Genomic DNA, 20,581 nt, shown 5'->3' with positions numbered 1-20,581 from the left:
ATATTTGTAATATGGGTTGTGTAAAACATTATTACATAATCTTAAGTTGTTGGATGCACAATTAAACCATCAAATCACTACCCATGTCCAATACTTTATTGGTATGTATATTTTGAATGACGTTTTATTGATATCAAACTGATGTTGCTTTTACTCATTTACAATGTACTGCACTGTGAAATGGTCAATTGAATTTAAATATCAAAGAAATGTCGAAACAACCTTTTGTTTTTAACGCCCACCAGCAAGGGTAATGTCCAGCCCTGCCGTAAGATATCTTTTCTTAAGGTATCTTTATGGCAATTGTGTTTATCTAACTCATTGTATTCATATACTGGTGGTGGTTCAGCATCTGCATGGAGATGAGATGATGTACTGTAAAGATGAATAAATGAGGTTAGTGTTGAAATAGAAGTGAAAGAATTTGTAGGTATTCATTTAGTGTCTTCTCTCCTCTGAAGGTGGAGAACTTCATTTCCTTCAAATTGGAGGTGTGTGTGACGATATAGATGATGGAGACATGTTTATTGATGGCCCCCTTTCTAAAGGGGCTGAACTGCTGCTTGAGGGGGCTAAGCCCTCCTCCAACCCCTCTAGCCCTGGGATCACAGGTAAAACTGACAGACACCTCAGTCCTCTTCATTCTTCACATTTGGTTTGGTGGTCTGACGGTGAAGCAGAGTGTGATAAGTGTGATACTGTTCATCTCATTTCCCCCAACTGCTCCCCATCTGTCCTCTGTGCAGGAGTGGACCTCCTGGTGGACCAACCTGTGGCCACGGAGAGCCTGATGTCACTCGTGGAGCTGACACGCTTCGAGACATTGACCCCCCGCTTCTCGGCCACAGTGCCGCCCTGCTGGGTGGAGGTGCAGCAAGAGCAGCAGCAGCGACGCCACCCACAGCATCTTCATCAGCAACACCATGGGGATGCAGCCCAACACACCCGCACCTGGAAGTTGCAGAGTGATAGGTAGCCCTAACTTTATTGTTACAGGGGCAGCAGTCATTGTACAGCATTAAAAGCATTCTGTCAATGTCATATGTAATGGGCTATCAACACATCTGTGATCCATTTCTTTCAGTATTTGACACATGGACCCTGTTTACAGTTGGTTTAAAAATAAGTCTTGGGAGATCAAATCACAAGTAGATATATCGTGGAGAGTAAATCCTAACGTGTCTTGGGTTGGAAAAAGTGTGTGTCCATTTTTTTGCCCCCTGGAAGGAGATGTGTTGGAGTCGATATCTCTAGCACTGATACAACCGCCAAAGTGACTAGTGAGAATGCGTGCATTATAAATGTGCACGGTGTCCTTTGACCTACTGGAATCTCATCTGCAGTAAGAAAATCTGAACACAAGTGGTGAGCTTGAGACCAATGATGGACATGGCTGTTGACATGTGATCGGATCCCAAGAACGCATTTTAAAATCAAGTGTAAACATGGACATTTACAGTGAACATCGAAGTTAAGGGGAATTTCTCCAAACAGTTTATTTAATTGATCATTAATGACCCAGCATCTTTTGTTGAAGGGTTTGCTTGAAGCAATTTCCACATGATGGCTTTCAAGTTGGCACCAAAAAGTATTTTTAAAAGATCTTTGTTGTGTGCCATGAGTTTATCTGGGTAGGTATCATATAATATGATAAAACAGCAATTCATTTCTTTCCAAAAATATGCATTATTTCTAGAGATGCACCAATCCAGTTTTTTCCAATCCAATACCGATACTTGGGCTGAGTGCATCGCCCGATATCTGATACCGGTCCGTCCTACTGTTGAATAAATGAAGCATATACCTGTCCATGTGAGTGAAGGCATCAGGCTTGACATAAACATTTATCCTTGTTACAAAAGGGGTAACAAATAAACACAGATATAAATGTACTTAATATTATTTATTAACAAATAAAGGGTACATTAGCAGCAAAAAGAAATGTATTGCTGTGTATGACATTAATAAAATAGAAATGACTGGATCGGAATGCTGGTTCAGCCTCATTCCTCCGATATCCGAGCTAATTGCTCAATATCGAAGCCAATATCCATGTGGGTATCGGATCGGTGCATCTCTAGTCTGGAGTGGGACTTTAAACCCACACCGGTGTTTTCAGTTAACTGGTTGATTCAACCTCTTCTCAGAACTGTGCATGTGTCTACTCTGATTGATTGACATCTTGCTGAGTCTCCTGTTAGCTTTGTTTCACCTGTTAAGGCGGGAGAAAGCACACCTTTGTCATTCTTAGTGGTAGACGGACATTTATGACCTCATAAATTTCCATCAAATTCTCATCAAAGCCCCGCCCACCTTTGACCCAAGTAGAGGTCTAATCAGCCAGTATAACTGAAAACACCTGTGTGGGTGTTCAGGGGCTTTAAGAAGCAATCTCAAGAGAAAGTGACATGAATAGGTACATTCATTTTAAAAAAATTTTTTTTTACAATTTTTTATTTATTCTTTTATATTTGTATTAATTTGATAGGATCATCATTTAGAGTATTCTATAGTTGCTTCAATAATAGGACTGTAGTCACTTTCATAAGTTTTGGAAATATTTTTGGGATCCAAACTCAAAGATATTTAGGAGCGGGGGAGCCCAAGTCAGCATTGCGGTAGGAAGCCTAAATAAGACATATAAATGTTTAGATGGCTGATGGAAAGGCATGGAGAGGCTGATTCTTTAATGACTCATCTACAGTGCTTTAGCGGAATGTCTAAGCAGTTGAAGACCCGTATTGTGTTTGCAGCTCCAGCTGGGATGAGCATGTGTTTGAACTGGTGCTGCCCAAGGCCTGCATGGTGGGCCATGTGGACTTCAAGTTTGTCCTGAATGCCAACATCGTCAACATTCCTCAGATCCAGGTCACTTTACTGAAGAACAAAGCACCCGGGCTGGGCAAAGTCAGTGGTGAGGACTCATTGTGAAAGATTGTTCTACTGTGTTTTTTGGAATTTTCAGGATGTTACTTTTTCTTTCCAATATCAGCTCAAATGAATGGGGGTGTTTTGAATGTGGAATCTCTCATGTCTTTAACAGAGATAGCAGTGGACAGACAGATCTCTTTTCCTCTCTCTAACGTCCTCCATGCTAACGGGGAGAGGAACGGCCAGCCTCTGCTGCATGACTTCACAGAGGACATCCAGTTCATGGACATAGAAGATACATCAGGTTTTGAGATTCATACATGTTACAGTTTTTCTCTTTCTGAAAGACATCAGCAAATCTCTTAGTTTTTTAAGTAATCTAAAGTAAATCCACCCATAAGTCAGTGCATCACGGATAAATTACATTTCCCTTTATTATTATTTAAACCAAGGCAGCAGCAGTGTGTTTAAAAGCTCTGGAGGAAAGTTCTGCTGAGATCATATACAGACAGTCCTTTACTGCGTAAACGACACCAAACAGCTCATCTGCTCCAAATGTGTTTTTTTTTTTCCCTGCGAAAAATGGACTAATGATATTTTGGTCGGCTAATGATTTTTTGGTCAACCATTTGGTGCCGGCCCTAGTGGGGAAAAAGGCTTTTTAGTTTTTGCTGCTCTTGCAGCTTGGAGTTTGCTGCAGGCTGATTTGGGTCTAGTGGAGCTGATCTCTTTAAATGATATTAAAAGTAGATTGAAGGAGTTGGAGGGGTATGCACATCTGGTTTGTTGATGCTTTGACCAAACTATTTACCTCTGTGATTAGGATACCATGAGCTGAGGCTTGAAATTAAATAACACTCATTTGAAATGTTAGTCTGTAACTGTTCCAGTATATGTTGAATGTGAAACGTTATTTAATGTACTGGGCTCTTAGCCAGGACATTTTTGTAAATGAAAATACAATTATACTACAATTGTGGCAAAAAAATGATTAAAATTGGTTAGAATTGGTACATTTATTATGAATTGCAAATATTTATATGACAAATAATCATCAGCTAAGATGTCCTGATTGTGACAGCCCTACTCGCACTAATCTTTTAGGCCAGGAGGTTGTTGAACATTTGTATACATTTGTATTATTTGCCCTGAGTATTTTGGTCCACATTCTTTGTGCAGGTTCTGTGCTGTGTCCATTCCTAGAGGACCACAAGGAGGACATCCTGTGTGGTCCAGTGTGGCTGGCCAGTGGGCTGGACCTCTCTGGCCATGCGGGCATGCTCAGCCTCACCAGCCCCAAGCTGGTCAAAGGTAACAACAGTCACATCAACCAGCTTCTGTGAAATAAATCACTTGAGGTTTTTGTGCTCAGGAAGATGATGTTAAGAATCCTCCATGAAGTTGTCCTGTTGCTCCCTCCTCTGCAGGCATGGCAGGAGGCAAGTACCGCTCCTTCCTGGTCCACATCAAAGCAGTGAGTGACAGGGCCATGGAGGAGAGCCCCCGGCCTGTGGTGAGAATGCCCAGTGCCAAGCCCCAGGGAAGCAAAGCCCACTCACTGTCAACCCTGCTGCAACGGGCGCAGGCCTCCAAGGTACTCTTTCACTGCTTCTAGTCTTATTTAAAGGTAGGTTCATATGTATTCATGTCTCTAAAATAACTGGCTCGCATGCCCATGTCAACATTAAAACAGTTTTTCCTTGCTATAATCAATGCTCTTGTTCATACAACAGAAAGTAGGACGATCATCTCTTAATGGCCAGTAAGTGCTGGAGGACAAACTCCAGTCTGAACTCAGTCCAACAGTATATTCACAAGTTTCTCTTAGGTTAGGTTAGTATAAGGGTTCACTAGGTAGACGTGCGGCCACATGCTCTTCTTTGTGGGTTTCTGAATCGCCTTGGCAGCAGCTCGCAAAGCTCCGCTCTGTTGTTCTCAATCGTTTCTGTTAAATCTGTGGTTAAATCACCACATTAATGTTTCGTTCTACTCTGAAAAAAAGAAAAGTTGACCAGAGAATGGACAGAGACGTTTTTGTTTCTCTCACTGCGAAGCCTGTGTTTATTCTGCAGCCATATCTGAGTGTAAAGAGGAGAAGTTAAGGCATTTTCAGAAAAATCATGCTAACTTCAACACCACTTTTCAGCTGAACTGTAAAAAAAACCCTCTGCATTTACGTTATGTTAATTTTTCTCAATAATTGGGTGTAAAGCTCTGGTTCACAGGTTTGTTCATTTAACAAGGATTGTTCTTAGACAAGCTGGTTGCACTTTGAGGCCTATGACTACTATTTACATTGATAAAATAAAGACAATATATTGTATGCACTCCTATGTTGCTGCATTGTTTTACAATATCCATTAATGTGATGCTCATATTTTTACAGCCCCTCATTTTGGATAATTTTCATCAACTGGCCCCTATTCCACATTAATTTAATAGCCCTGGTCTAAAAGATTTTCATACTGGACTTTTTCACCAAATTCATGTCAATATATTTTTTCTAACTGTTGTTTTTATCGTGAGCACTTTCACACAGAATGCAATTATTATACACTGATAAAGCCACTGACATTCTCTTTTCAGAACAAGGTTGATTTCAGAGATTTCGCACCGCAAATAAAGACATGATTATAAAAAAACAATACGGAAGCTTTGCGGTCAATTCAAGGCGATGAACTTTAGTCTTCATGCAAGATCCACTTCGTCCCTTGTTACCTTTCACAATAAAAGCCCTAGGCTACGTAACTGATCTGGCACATCACCGGAATGAACATTCTCTTGTAGGCATTTTGCATATTCATGTAGTTTATTAATCATATCCCTGGTGTATAAAGTCCTTTACAAAATGCCAGCATCACTTACATTTGAGTCATGTATGAAGGGATCTCCTCAGGGCAGGTATGAACAGGAGGAATGATTAGCAAAATATGTTTCAATGTGCATATGGGTACGTGACTATTGTTTTAGGATAGACTTGAAAAATTGTGAACCATTCCTTTTAAATAGTCTCTACTGCAAAGCAAATAATACAACATGTTAAAAGCTGTTTCTCACCAGTGCAATGCGAAAATCCATTGCAGGAATGTGGAACATTCAATGCAGACCGTGTCCAGAATTATGTGTTGCCGATTTCCATTTTCTTCACAAAAAAATAATAAAATAAAGTGAAGCACATGTGAGACAGACAACACCTCAAAAACAAAAAAGGTGTGTGTGTGTGTGTGTGTGTGTGTGTGTGTGTGTGTGTGTGTGTGTGTGTGTGTGTGTGTGTGTGTGTGTGTGTGTGTGTGTGTGTGTGTGTGTGTGTGTGTGTGTGTGTGTGTGTGTGTGTGTGTGTGTGTGTGTGTGTGTGTGTGTGTGTGTGTGTGTGTGTGTGTGTGTGTGTGTGTGTGTGTGTGTGTGTGTGTGTGTGTGTGTGTGTGTGTGTGTGTGTGTGTGTGTGTGTGTGTGTGTGTGTGTGTTAGGAGAAGGTCTCTGCAGTGAAAACGGAGAGCACAGCTCCCTTGAAGAAAGTCGAGAACCTGCGAGGCTGTGACCTGCTGCAGGAAGTTTCGGTCACAATCAGAAGGTTTAAGAAGACGACAATGCCCAAAGAAAGGTCAGATCAGTGTGGAGGGATCATGGGACATCAGGTTCTGTTTACACTGTCAAAATGTTGTCATATTGAACACTAAACTTGCAGCAGTGAAACACATCACCAGAACAGGTTAATCTTGTCTCACCTTTGTCTTTACTGTATATATTGTAGAGGTTAACTTTTTGTTTGTCTGTGCTTTTTCAGGGTCCAGCGCTGTGCTATGCTGCAGTTCCCAGACTTCCACGACAAGCTGCTGGACGCGCTGTGTAGGCGAACAGAGGGCAGCCCGGCCACTGAGCACGCCCAGAGCCTCATCCTGGACATCTTGTGCTGGCTGGCTGGGGTTTTCTCCAACGGACCTTGCAGGTAGGACTGAAACTCCATTTAGGTTACTTCCACTTTTACATTTTACAGACAGCTAATATATCTTTGACTTCTTTTCAGTATAAGAGAAGGAAAGGAAGGCCTTCTGGTAAAAACCCGGATGCGGCTAACGGATATTGTGCGGATGTGTTTCTTCGAGGCTGGACGGAGTATAGCTCACAAATGTGCTCGCTTTCTTGCACTTTGTATTAGGTGAGAAGCATGGTGGATTTCTTTTAAAGTACAGGAACTTTGTGACTGTGTGGCATAAATACTTTAATACTGGGGCACCAAAATATGTGGTGAACACTTATACTGAGTCACATAATGTAAGTGTAAGTTCACCTCGGGGCACCACCCATTGAAAAGGGGAAATGTTAGGTAATGAATGACTTCCTTTCAGTCTGGAGGTGATGTTAGTTTTTGGCTTGTAAACAGTGGCTGTCATACTTCATTCAGACAAACATCAACATCTTTATCAATTACAGGTTTATCGAACTACAAACACAACTACTATCAATTAAATGAATGAATGAATGCAATGGTATATGAATAAATTAATACAACAGATTGAAATCCGTGAGAGAATGAGGACCCCTGTGCTCCAGATAAAGCAGTGAATGACATGTGGATGAAGATGGATCAACTTGTGGAAACACAGGAGACCACCAAGTGGATGAAAACTGTAACGTTTACCAGTTATATTGAATGAATTCAACAGCTGAATAAGAATTGTTGGCTAGGATTATGAATTAAAGCTATGGTCTAAATTCTGATAATCAGTTTAGCCTCTGAGACAGATTTGAAGACAGCAACACCTTTTCCTTCTCCATGGTAACAGAAGCTCCAGTACCTGAGCTGCTAAGCTAATCACTAGCTGCTCAGAGTTTACAGAGTGGGAGGGGACGAGAAGCAGGCGAGGTGAGGGGATTGGATGGAGGGGACGAGCCAATGGGAGCCATTGGTCAATTTCTATACAGACCTATGGCTGCCGGACTGATTGGATTTTTTGGTTCAGTTTGCTATTCATATCGTGTAGATCGGACTACAGGCTCTATAGCCTTAATCCTTTTTTCTTTGAAAATCCTAATAATAATAATAATATTAACTCCAATAATAAAACAGTAGTGTTTGACACTGAAATCCTGAGTAGGCTGAGGGTTAGGGTTAGAAGATAGAAAGCCTCTGCCCAAGGATGTCAAAGAAGGAGCAGGGTCACACATGGATAAAAGCTCTGAGCTATAATGAGGAAGCAGGCCGTTAAGTGCCCTTTAAGTAATTAAAAGAACCTTAAAATCATTTCTAAAACGTACTGGGAACCACTGTAAAGTGGCAAATCCAGGTGTGATGATATAGAAGCATGTAAAAGTGTTTCTGTATCTTTACAGCTTTAAATAAGCAAACATTTCTTAATGTTTATTAGTTGATAAAAACATGTACAGGTTTAGTAATATTCAGTTCAAAGTTTAAATTGCAGTCAAACAAAACGCCAGGATTTCTTGAAACAACTTGGTTGAAACACAATAAAGAGAACTTTTTTACAACTGCACACAGTGTGCCGTTTATATGGGCAAATGCAGTGCATGGCAGCAAAATGCATATGCTGAATCTTCTGAATTAGGATATCACCTGTATATTGAAGCCAACTTCTTTGCAGAACACATGTAATTTGCTGTGGTGTGAAGGAGCTGTTGCGTTCCTTCCTGTGAGAGCACCTGAACTTGGATTTATTCAGTGAGCAGTGCCCTACTTTAGGTTCAGGAACTCTTCAACAAAGGGTGGCAAGTCAGGTGGAAAGAATGTACCATGAGAATGGCTACACCTTATGCTATGGGTTGTAAAGGCCTATACAATGAGGTAGTTGTTCTTTCTTGATCACTTGTGAATTTTGGGTTTCTGTGGTGATAATAATGAACATGCGCTTGTATTTCTCGCTGTAGCAATGGGAAAGGGGACCCAAGCCAACAGGGTTTTGGCATCAGTCTTCTGAAGGCTATGCTTGACAATATGCCTTACTTGCCTGCAGCAGCAACAGGTGGTAAGTAACTGAACACCAATACAGAACAACATGCCACAATACTTTATATACTACTTGGTACTCCCCTCTCCCTCTCCTGTCTGCTTTCAGGCTCAGTGTTTTGGTACTTTGTGTTGCTGAACTATGTGAAGGAAGAGGACCTAGCTTGCTGTAGCACCGCCTGCGCCTCCCTGCTTACCACCATCTCTCGACAACTACAGGACCGCCTCACTCCACTGGAGGCACTGCTGCAGACCAGGTACTTCTCCAGCTATCAAGAGTGGCTTCCTGGCTCACCATTTGATTTTCTTACTCAACTTAGAGATACAAGTTGTTCCATCTCCTGCTGAAGAGCTGCTTGGTATTGTCTTGTTACTTCCTTCATGTTTCTACCTAAATACAAGCGTCTCCTCTCCTCCCTCCTGTCCACTTCCTTCCAGGTACGGACTGTACAGCTCTCCGTTTGACCCGGTGCTCTTTGACCTGGAGGTCAGTGGTTCCTCCTGTAAGACGGCCTTCAACAGCAGCATCGGAGTCCAGTCAGATGAGATTGACCTCTCTGACATTTTGTCAGGTATTAGCGATGATGACTTTAAAGGCCCCTTTTCTATCATCCAGCCAGTGAGGATCGGTGGGTTAAATTGGCCATTCTATACACGAGTATGCAGGCAGATGGATACAATTTAGAAATGCGCTCCACGGACTGCTGTTGATGGTCATGTGGACCTGCAATTAGTACCAGGAAAGTGGCTGCATGTGTCCACAACAATACATGCAACATTTTGGTTGCACGACTGGTATGAGTCCACAGCTGTCCGCAGAAAGTATGCCCGAGCCTCCTAGACGGGTGAACCGGGACCCAGTTGCCTTCTTGTTAGAAACGGTCATCGGCAGTGTTGGGCACGTTACTTTAAAAAGTAATAAGTTAGGGTTACTTCTCCCAAAAAGTAACTGAATGAGTTACCGAGTTACAAATTCTAAAAGTAACTAGTTACTATAGAAAGTAGCTTTTGCTTTACTTTCAAGTCAATTTTTAAATGCTCAGATGTATCAAAGAAAATTTGGACCACACATCCACCCCTCTTTAACAGAACTTAAAATACATTTGCATGTTGAAATATTTATGAGAAATCTGAATATTATAATGAAATGGACACAGTTTAAAACAATAAATTATTAACAGAAACAGTTTACACAAATCTGAACTATTTTAATGTAGCTGATGGAAAGTGAGCCTAGTCTCCAATCAAATGTCATGTATTATTGTAGATATTATAATAATTATGTTTATATAGTGCATCAATAAAAATAAAACAATAGATGTTTTGGAACTTCTAATAATAAACTCATATTATATAATGACATTGAAACGACTCAAAACACCAGGCAGCATATGTGGCGCTGTAACTCTGCCACAGAAATACACCAACAACGGAGAAGTGTATGTGTGCAACCAAGCATGCTTTTGATTTTGTCAACAATACCCGGTCAACTCTTTCTCTGATTGACTTACCATGAAATTTTACCCTACCTCAGCAAATCAACATCATTTATGCGGTTGTCTCGGCCCCTCACTAAGGAAGAACAGTCTTTGCTGCTCGGCTCTAGTTGGTCTGATGAAAACAGCTTCAAAGAGCTAATAATTATAGGAACGCGCCACGGTTTTTGCCAGTAACCGTAACGGCGTAACTAATAAAAATAACGGCGTTAGTAACGCCATTATTCCCACTGGTCATCGGTTAATGAAGGTTGACTATTGGTCATAAAAGACTCTGTATACCTCAGTATCCCTACTTTCCTATAATTTGCACTTGTGCAGTATATTTTGGCCATTTAATATTGAGATCTTGTTTAAAGATGGCTCCAGTTCCCACATGTTAACCTGATATAAATGCAAACACCATTCAATTAACCTTCAGTCAGCACTTTCAGTCAACAAATTTCGTTTATGTGCAAGCATACTATATAATGTAAGCAATTTCAACCAAGGCGATGAGCTATGTATGTAATGCCACAGTTTGCTGGACATAATTTAGCAACACAGAACAAGACATCTCAAGAACCTCTGGGGGGAGTTTCTTCAAATGTGATATAAATGTCTACTTGAACTGATTAGATTTTGCAGGTCAAAGGTCAAAGCACAAATGTCACAAAACACATTTTTGACCATAATTTAAGAATTCCTTCACTAATTCTGACAACATTTCACACAAGTGTCTAACAGGAAATAATGATGAAGTGATGCCATTTCAGAGGTCAGATCTTTCCTTGAATGTGTGTGTTGTGTTTCCTGCAGGGAATGGAAAAGTGAGTAGCTGTGCAGCAGCAGAAGGCAGCTTCACAGCATTAACAGGACTCCTGGAGGTGGAGCCTTTGCACTTTACCTGTATCTCAACTAGTGATGGTACACGGGTGGAACGAGATGACGCCAGCATGTTCACTGGTAAACATGACTTTCCTTTCATTTCTGCTGTGTTACTGCTCATGAGCTAGTTGTTGCCTGAACGTCTGCTCTTTAATTCCAGTGAGTACATTTGGCGTTACACCTGCCGTTGGCGGCCTATCGACAGGAACGGTTGGCGAAGCTTCTACGGCTCTGAGCTCTGCGGCCCAGGTGGCGCTCCAGTCGCTGTCCCATGCCATGGTATCTGCTGAGCAGCAGCTGCAGGTCCTGCAGGAGAAACAGCAGCAGCTGCTGAAGCTGCAGCAACAGGTGAAAGACCAAGAGACCTTTTAACTCCACTAACTGAGCCACCCAAAAATTGAATCGGTAACAGAGTGAAATAATTCTTTGATTAAATATAGGAAATATACTTTACAGTAGTATGAATTTCATTGACAAAAATCTCCAATTAAGAAATGTCTTTCTTTGTATGTATGAGGCATTCTGGAAAATCAAGAAAATCCCCAGTTTAGGGCCCGGTTATCACAGAACTTTAGTATCGTTTTGGCCGACTGAATTGGAATCTGAGCCACAAGCATCGGAATAAATTAGTCCAAAACAGCACAGAAGTCGCCACTAACACCAGAAACGCTGGACACATTTCTCTCTAGGATGGAGGAGGATTTGGGAAATTTTCAGATTTGGAGGGAAACTCTCCGGTGTTTGTATTCTACACAAAAAAAGGTTGTTTTGATTGTGTAGACGTACCCTTAAACTGACCTTGTGGGTTTAGTCAAACTGAAACATTACATCACAATCCTCTGGATTTTATATGAGTGCCGTAGGAGTATCCAGGTGTCTGGGAGTTATTCTGCAGTTCTGATACCAGTCAGGTGTTTCTATATTGTGCTTAGTAATCTCTTTGTCTGTGCTGACAATAGAAGGCCAAGCTTGAGGCCAAGCTGCATCAGACCACCTCTGCAGCAGCTGCCACTGCCTCTGGTTTGGGGCCCATCCACAACTCTGTGCCTTCCAACCCCTCCTCTGCTCCGGGCTTCTTCATTCACCCATCTGACGTCATCCCCCCAACGCCTAAGACTACGCCCCTCTTCATGACCCCTCCTCTCACACCGCCCAACGAGGCGGTGTCAGCGGCCTTCAGCGCTGAGCTGGCTCACCTGTTCCCCGGCTCCATGATGGACCCAGGCCCTGTCAACCTGGCCGCACACAAGAACACACAGAAAACCAAGCCGGTTAGTTCCATGCAGCTGTATGTTTGGTTAGTTAATGACAGCTCGCTCTTCTCTCACACAGCGCTGGATACAAACCTCAGTAAAAAAGAATTGGCAGCAACCAATTAAAGTACCAATAGAAAGTACCAAAAGCTGGCACTTCATGGCTGCTCATTTGTTCTCTTCTTCACTTTGTGGTTTATATAGTGAGCTTTGAGGACTGGGTATACTATTAACAGTCAGTTTAAACTATTGGATACATTTTTTAAATGGTTGGCTTAAAGAATGGGATAAATGTTTTAAAAAGTTAGCTAAAAATAATGGATAAACATTGAAAATAATTAATTGGAAATATTGGATCACAATGACCGACATTTGCGATGTACAGTGACATCATCAACCTAACCCTTATTACCAGCCTGTATAACAAATGGTGTGAAAAAAGAGTCAGTGTACTAGCATTAGAAAATATTTTAAGTTTTTTTTTTTTAAATTCTGGAATAATGTTTTCTTTCTGTTGCAGAGCCCCATGGGCAGTGGTCTGGCTTTGGCCATTTCTCAGGCATCTCACTTCTTGCAGCCTCCTCCACACCAGTCCATCATCATAGAGCGGATGCACTCTGGTATATATATATTGTACTTTCAAATCAAGTTACATTTGTTCAATCAAGTTACAAATATATTGTATTAAAACTTTATTTAAAAATAATTTAATGGATTTGATTTATATAGCATCTTACTCAGTACTCAAGGTGTTTTACAGAGTTCCATTCATTCACACAGACATAAATGGTGGTCTTAAACTACCCTAGCAGTCACAGCTGCCCTGGGGCAGACTGTCGGAAGCATGGCTGCTAATCAGAGCCTACGGCCCCTCCGACCACCTCCTCAAACACACAGCAGTAATACACATTCACAGGAGGCAAGGTGGGTGAAGTGTCTTGCCCAAGGACACAAGTAGGGCAGGGTGGGGCGGGGATTGAACCGCCAACCCTTCAGACATCGGCCGACCTGCTCTATCAACTGAGCCACAGCCGCTAAAATCATGAAAAACAAAGTAAAAGTCTCCTCAATCCTTTCTTCCTAGGAGCTCGTCGCTTTGTCACACTGGACTTTGGCCGTCCCGTCCTGTTGACTGATGCTCTGATCCCGACCTGTGGTGACCTGGCATCTCTTTCCATCGACATCTGGACACTAGGGGAGGAGGTGGACGGTCGCAGGCTGGTGGTGGCTACGGACATCAGCACCCACTCCCTCATTTTGCACGACCTGCTGCCACCACCTGTCTGCAGGTTCATGAAGGTCTGTATTTTGCTTTGGGTCGTTGCAGGATGGCCAACCTGATGTTTTGAGCTTCTTGTGCTTTTGTTAGTTTACCATAATAACGTATTCTCCCTCCTACAACTCTTAGATCACTGTGATTGGGCGCTACGGCAGCACCAATGCTCGTGCAAAGATCCCGCTGGGCTTTTACTATGGCCACACTTACATCCTGCCGTGGGAGAGCGAGCTTAAGTTGATGCACGATCCTCTGCGGGGAGAGAGCGAGGCAGCCGCTCAGCCGGATGTTGATCAGCACTTGACCATGATGGTGGCACTGCAGGAGGACATCCAGTGCAGGTAAGACTAGAAGTTTTTACTGAGTCCTCTTTGTGGGTTTTATGTTATCGGTGGGTTTTATGTTATGGGTGCTTTGGCACGGTTAAAGTGATTTAAAGTGGCACCTTCACACCTGATGTTCTGTTTCTAGTCCACCAGATGTGAAAGCTTCTCCAGCTGATCTGGTTTGCTTTCACACCTATTCATTTGATCTGGTCCGACTCAGTTGATGAAATGCTACGAACCTGTCATATATTTCAATATGTATTTTGAATAGTCACCCTGAACCTGAGAATGTTGTATTTTCCTTTACATAAATAGACATTACCACCATAAATTGATGTACACTATTTCACAATAATGTGAGAAAAGTATTTGATGCTCAAAATTTTAGCCATTGGTTCATACTGAAGTTGAATAAGTAATTTCCTAAACAGCTGGCCACTGCCATTTTTAGCAAATGTTATTCAAACAGGAAGATATAGTGCATTTGTTGGAGACTATTTTCAGCGGCGTATTAACCATTTGACACTCTCCTGTTCTTGTTCATTAGATACAATCTAGCTTGCCATCGGCTGGAGACCCTTCTGCAGAACATCGACCTGCCGCCTCTCAACAGCGCTAACAATGCCCAGTACTTCTTAAGAAAACCAGACAAGGTGGTGGAGGAGGACCAGCGGGTTTTCTCAGCCTACCAGGACTGCATCCAGCTGCAGCTGCAACTCAACCTGGCTCACCACGCCGTCCAGAGGTTGCGCGTATCACTGGGAGCCAGCCGCAAGTTGCTCCCCACAGCCGGGGCTCCGGAGGCCCAAGAGCTGGTCCACAACTCCTCCACAGAGCAGCTGAGGACCATCATCCGCTACCTTCTGGACACACTGCTCAGCCTGCTGCACTCCAACAACGGTGAGCATGGGAACTGGACATAGCTGAATCTGCCGCTCCATGAAGAATATTTTGGAGCTGACAGGGTTATAAATCCTCTGAATTCAACCAGTGAAAGATGGACAGCATCTTGCTTAACATTGTTAATTCAAATGTCATTAATTTGTTCATGTGTGTATCTTTAGGCCATTCTGTGCCCTCGGTGCTCCAGAGTACCTTCCATGCCCAGGCCTGTGAGGAGCTCTTCAAACACCTTTGCATCAGCGGGACACCGAAGATCCGTCTTCACGCCGGCCTGCTGTTGGTGCAGCTGTGTGGAGGCGAGCGTTGGTGGGGCCAATTCCTCTCCAACGTGTTGCAGGAGCTCTACAACTCTGAACAACTGCTCATATTCCCTCAGGACAGGTAGGGCCATCACTTCCCATACAGTTCACATTTGTCCCAGTGCTTTTTAAAGCTTTGATGATTATTAAGTATTTGATTTTTTTAAATTGCTTTTAAAGTTATAATCCTTCAGATTTTCATTCTTTTGGCAGCGAGAGTTTCATGTGTTGATGCAAGTTTTTCAAGGAAAAATATAAAAGATTGTTGATAAAGGATACCAAGTGGGAAAATAAAGATACAAACTATGCTTGAAATCTTTCGACTTCTCCAACATGGGGGAGGGGGCAATTTTAAGCCATATGCAGGGGAAAAAGCACTGTTGTCTCGTCAAAGCATCAAGAGCCAGCCTCTCAACGTCTTTTGCCCAACTGATGTCTTATAATAACGTGGCAACATAATGGCATACATAGTCAGAATTTAACAGGTGTGTTAAAAGTTGGACAATGACGGCCTTGTATGTGGTGCTTTATTATGCAGTAACAGGAACAGAGAAAGTGCTGGATCACTTTACAGTGCACTGTGCCCAACAGTTTGCAGTTCTTGAATCTCTGATGCAGAGTGTTCGTATTTTTTTAGCACTTTTACCCTATTTTAACCTCTTTCTTTCTACTTTTTTACTGTTCTTGTGAAAAGAATTGTGTGTTTATATATATCCTATGGATATTTCTAACTTTAAAATGCAGCCAAGAGCCAGTTTTCTCAATAAGTCAAGAGAGGAACTGCTGGCTCTGCGCACAAAGGGACAAGCAGGAACACAATACCCCGTCACAGCGGAGCTGAGGAGGAGACCCAGTGGTTGCCATCCTCTACATGCTGCACCGAGTCCACTCCCATCTGGACAAGGGAAGCAGCACAGCCTCTCTTCTTGGACTTCTCCAGTGCCTTTAACACCCATCCAGCCCCCTATACTTCAGGACAAACTGAACCGGGTGGGAGTGGACCCCTATCTGGTGGACTGGGTCAGAGACTACCTCACTGACAGGCCACAGTACGTCAGGCTGAAGGACACCACGTCTGATACTGTGGTCAGCAGCACTGGAGCCCCTCAGGCCCCTCTTCTCTTCCCCCTGTACACCTCTGATTTCTGCTACAACTTGGAGCTGTGTCACTAGCGAAGTACGCCGATGACACAGCCATCGTGGGATGTATCAGGGGTGACAGAGAGGAGGAGTATCGGAGTCTGGTGGGGGACTTTGCTCTCTGGTGCCACACTAACCACCTACAGCTCAACACCTCCAAGACGAAAGAGCTGGTCATTGATTTTGGGAGGTCCAGACCAAGACCAGTCCTGCTAGAGGGAGCTGAGGTGGAGGCTGTGGACTCATACAAATCCCTCAGGCTGTGGCTGGACAATAAACTGAACTGGACAACACACACCAGCCACCTGTACAGGAAAACACAAAGCAGGTTGTACTTCCTGAGGAGACTGCAGTCTTTCACATCTGCAGCAAACTGCTGTGGATGTTTTACCAGTCTGTGTTCACCAGTGTCTTCTTCTACACTGTGGTGTGCTGGGGGGCAGCATATCCAAGGAGGACACCTCCAGACTGGATAAAGTGATCAGGCGGGCCGGCTCTGTGGTTGGCATGAAACTGGACCTGCTGGTGGAGGTGGCAGAGAGCAGGACACTGGACAAACTGCTGGACATTATGGACAGTGCCAGCCACCCCCTGCACACCATCATCAGCAACCAGAGGAGCCTGTTCAGTGGAAGGCTGCTCCTGCCCAAGTGTAGGACCAACAGGCTCAAGAACTCCTTTGTCCCTCAGGCCATCACTCTCTACAACTCCTCACTCGGGGGGAGGAGGAAATAAAGAGGACATAAGGGAAGGAGAGGAGATGGAGCCACTCACTGTGACATTAATAATCTACTCCTACATACCTGGGCACTTATCTTCTTTTCTTTGTGCAATAACTTAATCCACCACTTAAGTGCAATAATTTAATCTTATTGCTCATTTCTGGCATTTACAGTCCTACGTATTTTATCGTTTACATTTCCTCTACATTTAACTTATCTGATATAATTTTACGTGAATTTTATTTTACCTTCATTCTTACATCTACCTCACATATATTTGACTAAGAGTTTATTGCTTACTGTTTTTTTTTTTTTGTACTTTCTGTATTATTTAGCTTAGAGTTTATTGGTTATCTTATACTGTATTTTTTTATATCTATAAATATTTTTTTTCCTATATCTTTTTAAATCTCCCTTGTGTTTTTGTAAGCTGCTGGAAATTCAATTTTCTTGCGGGAGTTCATCCCAAAGGGATCAGTAAAGAGATGTCTAAGTCTACAAACATCTTTGGCACAGCAATGTTTTGAGTCCAATGCTTTTTTAGGTTTTCTAGCCTTGTAATTGCCATATTTTCCGTCTCGTTTCACCTCAGGGTGTTCATGCTCCTGTCCTGCATTGGCCAAAGATCCTTAAGTAACAGTGGTGTTTTGGAGGGCCTCCTGAACCTCCTGGACAGCCTGCTGTCTCCGCTGCAGCAGCCACAAGCCACTGCCCAGCGCAGGACAGAAGGTAAAGCAGCCATCACTGTGACAGGGTTACAATGCATAGCAAAGCTTTCCAGACATGGGGTATGTACAGCGCCCCCAGTTTGATACGTTAATGATATTTTCTGGAGCAGAAATTACATATTGTTGTATGGATGAGTTGTATGTTTTTGTACACGTGTGTATACTTAAATTTATTTATTTAATCAGCAGATTATACATTTGACAAATGTGTGTGTGCATGTTCCAGGTGTTTTGGACATCCCCATGATCAGCTGGGTAGTGATGTTGGTTTCCAGACTGTTGGACTATGTAGCCAGTATCGAAGACGAGGCCTCAGGTGGGAAGAAGCACCTTGGAGGGAAGGACCGTGAGAGAACTTTCACAGGTATCTGAACTGCACAACTGTTCTTCACATGATGAATTCATTTTTTGTCTGACACTTTACCTTTGGAAGTAGTCAAATTCTAAGCACGTTTCATCAAGGACTTGATTGTGTCATTGAAAAATGATCGATCACCATTTTATATCTTTTGCTGACTCGACCTCATTCAGATTGTAGGTTGAAAATGGTACACTTTTAAAATTAACTACACATTATGAGCAGTTGAAAGGCAAACAGTCATCTTTTTTATTTTCTAAATTTTCCATTATCTCATTTTTTACGCTTGCATTTCAACTCATTGTACAGGGTGTGTGATGGGTCTTTAAGGGCATGATCACACTGTCCTCCCGGACCACGACCCGGACTTTAGGGTACTTGTCCCCCCTCCCTCTCCCCCCCGCGCCCCAGCCCCGTTTGTACTCACACTACCAGGGCCTCGGCCAATACTTCTTGCTGTCCATACGCCTTCAAGCCGTAACACGTCACACGCATTGATCGCGTGTGTGTGGCTTTGTTTACAAATCTTTCCATAGACCTCGGAGTTTTTGTGCGTCTTGTCGACTGTTTTTGAATATTTTCATCCGACCAAATCTGCAGTAAACACTCCACCTCCGCATCACACCAACATGAACCTTTCACCGCCATTGTTGTTGTTGTTAAATGTCCGCGCATGGTCCGTCCTTCTATTTACATGTCCGAACAGGCAAACATAACGCTACTGCCGTAGGGCTCGTGCTCGTGCGCGTACACGTGCGCACGCTCGTGCTCGTACATGTGCATACGGCTCCGCTAAAGCCCACCTATTTCAAGCGGGCCGTGGAGGGCCAGCTGGCCCCAGTTGAGCGCGGAGCGGGTGCGCTCACACTACTTAAAGGTACTAGACTTTAGCTGAAAAACCGGTTTTGGCCGCGGCCAAAAGCACAGTGTGATCACGCTCTAAGTGTAATTTCGGTGCAAAATCCTACCATGGTCTTTTTCGGCACTTACATACGTCAAATAAGCCCTACACATAAAACAAAGCACCAACAACTTAGTTAGTGAACCCAGAGTTTATTAGAAGAGTGTTAGTCATAGTAAAGGCCATTCAAGTGGATTACCAAAGTCAATCCAAAAGGAAGGAGCCCATTGGTGCTTTGCTCTATGTGTAGGGACTCTTCTCATGCTACTGCAGAGGTTTGGTGTTATTTTGAAAAGTATTAGTGGTTAAAAAAGAGCCTTCACCGTACTGCCCCGAGCTAATCAGTGTAAGCCATGTCCGGCTGTTAGTCACTCTCCTGGATTTCTCCGTTATTAGTCTATACACGGAAAAAACTGCCTCAATGGCTGATTTGATGTATGTAAGTGCTGAAAAAGACCATGGGATGATTTTGCGCCGGAATTACACTTTCAGAAGTATTAAAAGTTGATATATCAATTAAACAACAATTAAGGCCCTTTAAAAAGTCTTAAATACCATTTAGCAAGGTATTACAATTTGTAGCTTGTTTTCAATATCTACATTTGTCCCAAGTATTTATTAATGAAATGATAGAACATGAAAACCAAAACTACACGGTCAATAGAAAAGAGCCCTACTCACTCTCTTTGTCTAAAGTGCAACCATACCCATGTGTTAATTACGGGAAATGATAGGAAACAAAAGAGCGTGTGCAGAACAAAGAAATAACACAGGCAAAAGTCATTTTGGCTCCTGAATTAATCAATGCAGGATTGTGGGATTCTGTGTAGTTTTCTTGTGGAATCTTGCCAGATTTGACATCACCTGAAAAGGACAACTGTTAGCACGCAGTGACTTGCTGACTGACTACTGCTTGGTAACACTACACAAGGTCCCTTTTCGCCTGGGTGATAGCTTTTGTGGAAATGCAAGTTCACTGATGATTGCATGGATGACAAGCAGGTTGAACCGTGTCTGAGGCCGTCTCCGGAAATAACCTTGAGCTTAATGTTACTCCTCTGTGTCGTAGGTGAGAAGTGTAGCCCCAGTGGGGATCAACGCAGACAGCAGGGGACAGATGCACAAACACGTAACATTACATACACCTGATTGTGTTTTACATGTCTCAGTCATTCTGGAGTTGTGTGCACATGCCTCATTTCCACTCCTACAGCTAGTAGCTATGAGGTGACGTAGAAACTCCCTTGAACTGGACTGGTCTGACCACACTGCAGCAACATATAAGAAAGGTCAGAGCAGACTGTACCTTCTGAGGAAGCTCAGGTCCTTTGGAGTGCAAGGGGCACTCCTGACCTCCTTCTATGACTCTGTGGTGGCATCAGCCATTTTCTATGGAGTAGTCTGCTGGGGCAGCAGCATATCAGCAGCAGACAGGAGGAGACTTGATAAACTTATCAAGAAGGCCAGCTTCATCCTGGG

The 20,581-nt window shown here is 43.0% G+C and overlaps 1 protein-coding gene across 3 annotated transcripts in view; it reads left to right on the top strand.

Moving 5' to 3' along the window:
• Nucleotides 1-20,581, top strand: part of birc6 (baculoviral IAP repeat containing 6) — a 142,922-nt gene that overhangs the window by 22,573 nt on the left and 99,768 nt on the right. For all 3 annotated transcript variants that reach the window (XM_083922527.1, XM_083922528.1, XM_083922526.1), the window contains exons 11-32: nt 462-611; nt 747-972; nt 2,754-2,914; nt 3,044-3,175; nt 4,051-4,182; nt 4,299-4,465; nt 6,339-6,472; nt 6,656-6,817; nt 6,896-7,027; nt 8,755-8,852; nt 8,943-9,090; nt 9,272-9,405; nt 11,128-11,274; nt 11,357-11,544; nt 12,156-12,467; nt 12,970-13,069; nt 13,534-13,748; nt 13,858-14,066; nt 14,599-14,951; nt 15,116-15,335; nt 17,708-17,844; nt 18,070-18,207. In XM_083922527.1, the coding sequence (XP_083778653.1) occupies nt 462-611; nt 747-972; nt 2,754-2,914; nt 3,044-3,175; nt 4,051-4,182; nt 4,299-4,465; nt 6,339-6,472; nt 6,656-6,817; nt 6,896-7,027; nt 8,755-8,852; nt 8,943-9,090; nt 9,272-9,405; nt 11,128-11,274; nt 11,357-11,544; nt 12,156-12,467; nt 12,970-13,069; nt 13,534-13,748; nt 13,858-14,066; nt 14,599-14,951; nt 15,116-15,335; nt 17,708-17,844; nt 18,070-18,207 (3,795 nt within the window). The remainder of the gene's footprint in view (nt 1-461; nt 612-746; nt 973-2,753; nt 2,915-3,043; nt 3,176-4,050; nt 4,183-4,298; nt 4,466-6,338; nt 6,473-6,655; nt 6,818-6,895; nt 7,028-8,754; nt 8,853-8,942; nt 9,091-9,271; nt 9,406-11,127; nt 11,275-11,356; nt 11,545-12,155; nt 12,468-12,969; nt 13,070-13,533; nt 13,749-13,857; nt 14,067-14,598; nt 14,952-15,115; nt 15,336-17,707; nt 17,845-18,069; nt 18,208-20,581) is intronic.

The sequence above is a fragment of the Echiichthys vipera genome, assembly GCF_963691815.1.
Source record: "Echiichthys vipera genome assembly, chromosome: 11".
Classification (NCBI taxonomy): Eukaryota; Metazoa; Chordata; class Actinopteri; order Perciformes; family Trachinidae; genus Echiichthys; species Echiichthys vipera.
The sequence above is the reverse complement of the archived record's forward strand: the minus strand, read 5'-3'. Positions and strand labels throughout refer to the sequence as shown.